The 4,238-nt window shown below is 41.3% G+C and overlaps 1 protein-coding gene across 1 annotated transcript in view; it reads right to left on the reverse strand.

The window, feature by feature from the left end:
* Positions 1–2,840: 2,840 nt before the first annotated feature.
* The window catches only part of ARHGAP11A (Rho GTPase activating protein 11A), a 9,245-nt gene continuing 7,847 nt past the window's right edge, over positions 2,841–4,238 (reverse strand). The window contains exon 12 of the mRNA XM_010139975.1: positions 2,841–4,238. This exon is cut by the window's right edge and continues 3 nt beyond it. Within this exon, the coding sequence (XP_010138277.1) occupies positions 2,841–4,238 (1,398 nt within the window).

The raw sequence follows: 4,238 nt of genomic DNA on the forward strand, positions 1-4,238 counted from the left end.
CCGCGCATCCTCCGTGCGTAGCCACGGCCCCTCACCTCCCTTCCCCCCCGCCGCCGTCTCGTAGGTACCGGCCGGGACCGTGTACCCGCTGCGCGGATTTGTCCGATCGAGACGACACGGAGCTGGGGCGGGGGCTGTACTCACGGGCCCCCTTTTCAGCTAACCGCAGTGTTCTAGAAATAAACGGAAGGTTGGCGCTGGATTAACGGCCACAGAAAAAAGATACTCTGTATTCCCAGGATGGTGTCCATCTTCCCACGGCAATAATACCACCAACGGGGTAGTTACAGAACGATATTGAGCTGCCTCACTGCAGCTTTACAAGGTGACAGCCATCTCCAAGCATTGCAGGTAAAGGTCTCCAGGTTAAGCAAACCTATATACACCATCATCAGCAGAGGTTAACAGAAAGACACCCATGAAAGGATCTTGATAAATGAAACCTATCATTTAATAGCACTTGGCAAAACATTAACAGGTATTTTATGTAACACACCATCACTGCTGCTGTGAATGTGACACATTCCACTTCGAGGTAACTATCCACAGAAAAGCTCCAAGATTATACCCCATAAACCAGAGGAGATCCATGAACTGTGCTTGCAAACATAGCTCACCCCCTTTGCTGGTCTCTAGTACATTACACACGTGTGTAACTTGCAGGATGAAGCAATAGGGACCTCCATGGGGCACCTAGTGTTTTTAATCTTCCTCCACAACATGGTCAGCTTTATATACATGCACGTATGACTAAAGTGGTCTGTAAAACCTCAAAAAACCGCACCTACAACTTTCTTCAACTATCTTTCCTAGTGTTTAAGGGATTGGTTGTCAGGCCTCTCCAAAATCTGCCTTCCTGACATTTAAGTCTCCTGGTTCAAGACCAGCTTGCACTGATGATCAAAAACAATTCACTGCTCTGACACATTGTCAAAGCTGTATTTAGTATTCAAATGTTTGGTATGTATTGAGAGAAAAAAAAAACCTCAAGGCTTGCTCTTTCAGACACGAATTGATGTGACAGCTCATTAATACAGAAGGAATCAGATCTCATTGTCTTCCTTTTACTTCCTCAGGTCCTATTTCCATCTCTTACCTCCCTGCACAATTGCTTTGCTGAGCCTCCTTTACCTCAGTGAAATGATAGAAAACATGGTGCTCTGGTGCCTACCCTCAGCTAACTGAGGGATCTGCCAGCAGCAGCTCAAGGCAGAGGGCAGGAACACATAGCTGAGAGCAGGGAGAAGCAGCTGCCTCTTTGGATGGTGGTGAACCCTTACATTTGCTCCCTTATGAGACTGGAGCTTCCAATCCTTACCCACAACACCAAGCAGTGCTGTTAAGATCCTCTCATGGCTCTTTCCTAGCATTAGATCTTAACAATAAAGTAGCAACAGTGAGGTAGCTCAGCTGGGCCAATGGTGCAGGAGGTTCCCACCAGATCACTGACTGAGCTGAAATGGTTCAGCTGCTAAGGTGGCAGATATGCAGGGAAGAGGCAGGGAACAGAAAGCAGCAGAATAACCCTTCCATTAACATACCACTGGAGCAGTTTAGAAGCCTACTCCTGGCTAAATTATGTTGCACTGAGCCTTCTGCTAGTTGTGAGAATCACCAACATGAATCAAAGAGGAACGGAAAAGGAGCCAGAACAGAATCACTTAGGACTTCAGTCATTTTTGATGTCCACAGTCTGCATATGACAGCATAATCTACATTAAGTCACAACAGAAGAGCAGGCTCAGAAAAGGGTCAAAACCGATGGTTTTATTAAAACCAAAAGGATCCAGTGCTTTCGGCTCTTACCTTTTGCCAACAAGCAGTTCGCACCTACAGAAAGCTAATGAACAGTTTCAAGTGTTTACTCTTAAATAGTTTTACAACTGATGACAGACAAACAGTTTCAATTCCAAAAGATGTAAACATTTGCTTGTGCAAATCAACTTTTAACACACTATGGCTTCTTACATTCGTCTCTTGCAACATTATCAGCATCTAAAAACCTGCTTCTGCACCATCTAGTTAGCGCTATTCTATTGCTCTAAAAATAAATTAAAACTATCCGTCCATACCAAGATAAAACCTTTCACTGCTTTTAACTGAAAACGCTTGGTACCTATTGCAGAACACATTGCTGGATGAAGTTTTAAGACTCTTCACTTCTTGAAAAAACTGCACCTTTTTTTTCCCCCCCCATGTGTTCTAGTAATTCTCCAACGTGTGTACACACATCAGAATATAATCTGCTAACCTACTCAATGAGGAAAATATGCTCCCAGTTTACTCCAATAGAATTAAAAAACACTGCCTCAAAAGAAGTAGAGCTGGTGTAAGGGCCAACTTAAATATCAAAGTAGTGCTACAATACACTTAAGTGGTAAATAAATCTAACTACTAATACTCCACATCAAGACATTTTCTTTGACACGTCTGTTTTGTTTAGAATGTCTGAGTTTTTTTTTTTTTTTTTTTTTTTTTTTTTTTTTTTTTTTTTTAACTTGGTACTTTAAATAATGCAAAAATTTTTCTGGGAGATGCAGCATGTTTTTAGAAGCTGAGATAATAAAATATGAGATCTAACATTTGTAAAAGCAGGTTAATTTTGTTCTAGAAGTCAAATTGATTTGGATGAACTGAGTAGCATTTACAAAAGTTCCAGTAAATGAAGTAAACCTCAACATAAAACAAACCGTTATTTGTAAAAGTCCATGACGTACACAGTTTAAAAAAATAAATCAAAAATTACAAGGAATCAGAGCAAAAAAAAAAATAATCATCCAAATGGAGATTTTCCAAAGGTTAACCAAGATACAACAATCCGTTATCCGTCATATTTGACCTTACAAGTCTACTGGTCTTGCAGCTGGCAGCAGTTTCACTGTTGAGATTGGATTCTTTGGAGAGCCTCTGTAACGAACTCTTTCTTTTGCTGGAGCAACACCTGGAATATTTACATTTGCATTAACTTTTACACTGGATTTAACTGTTTCATGATTGGTTAGATCTTCTAGAACATACTTGGATGGATGAACAGTCGCTTTCTGCTCACAGACTCCAGCAGTCCTGACAGAAGCCTCAGCCTTGTCTGATGGATTTAATGGCCTGCAACGTGATTTGGATGTCAAGTCTAACTGCTTATGAGATACAGAAACTTGGTCATATGTACTTTGACTCCTCAGTGGCAAAGCCACGGAATTCTTTGTGGGCTTTTCCATGCAGGAGAATAGTGCAGAATCATAGCTCACAGACTTAACAAGCGGCGAACCAACGCTGCTAGCTTTAAGCGGCTGCGAGCTTACGGATCGTCCGTTAGCCTCCAGTAAGGAATTCATTCTTCTGACCGACTGTCGAACAGGAGTTCGTTGAAACTTCAGAGGCGGTTTAGTTTTGCTTGCAGAACTTGGATCATTTAACGAAAGCTTGTTGAACCATTGTATGTGGTCAGAAACAGCCGATGTTTTAGTTAAAGTTTTGTCAGAATTTTCAGTTTGCAAGTATCGGTTGCCTACTTCACTCTGTGATTTAGGCAGCTGTGAAGCAGGAAGCTGTCCCGCCACAGAAGGCCTTGCAGCATCTTCTGCCAAATTACAGCATTTTACCTCACAGTTTTCAGCTGTTTGTGAGTGTGTTATTTCTATTTCCTCTTTCCTTCTGAAGGAATCCAATTTGTTTAAGTCGTCTTTTGATGAACTGTTCTGAGGAGTCAGCTTGTCTTCCCTGGCCAGTACCTGAGACATGGGAAGTTCAGTTACACTTTTTATATCTGGTTTTGGGACCTGAAGTTCAATCTCAAGAGAAGTTTTGAAGTTTCTTTTCTCCAAAACTTTAATTTTATCCTTTGTTTCTTGCTGTTTATCAACAGCGTAAGATTGATTAGATTGGTGCAAAAGCTCCCTGGATTTTGTATTTGCTAGATTTTCAGAAACTCCTTCAGCTAACAGTTCTTTCTCTGGACTGAGCCCTGTTTTACCGGCTACATCTGAGAAGGAAGATTTTGTAACACCTATCAAATTGTGAAGATTACTTCCAGACGCAGAGAAGGCTTGCTTAACTTTCAGTAACGTTTCTGCAGTTGAATTACTTTCCTCTTCACAACACAGAAGTTCTAAGCTGTTGTCTTGTTTGTTTACAGTTGTGGATTTGAATTCATCTGGAACAACTGGTGGCTTTCCAAATATTAAGACTGATTCTGAAGAACTTATTCCCATTTCAGGCCGTCCTGGCATATTTCCCTCATT

Source organism: Buceros rhinoceros, unplaced genomic scaffold, assembly GCF_000710305.1.
Source record: "Buceros rhinoceros silvestris isolate BGI_N320 unplaced genomic scaffold, ASM71030v1 scaffold38827, whole genome shotgun sequence".
Classification (NCBI taxonomy): Eukaryota; Metazoa; Chordata; class Aves; order Bucerotiformes; family Bucerotidae; genus Buceros; species Buceros rhinoceros.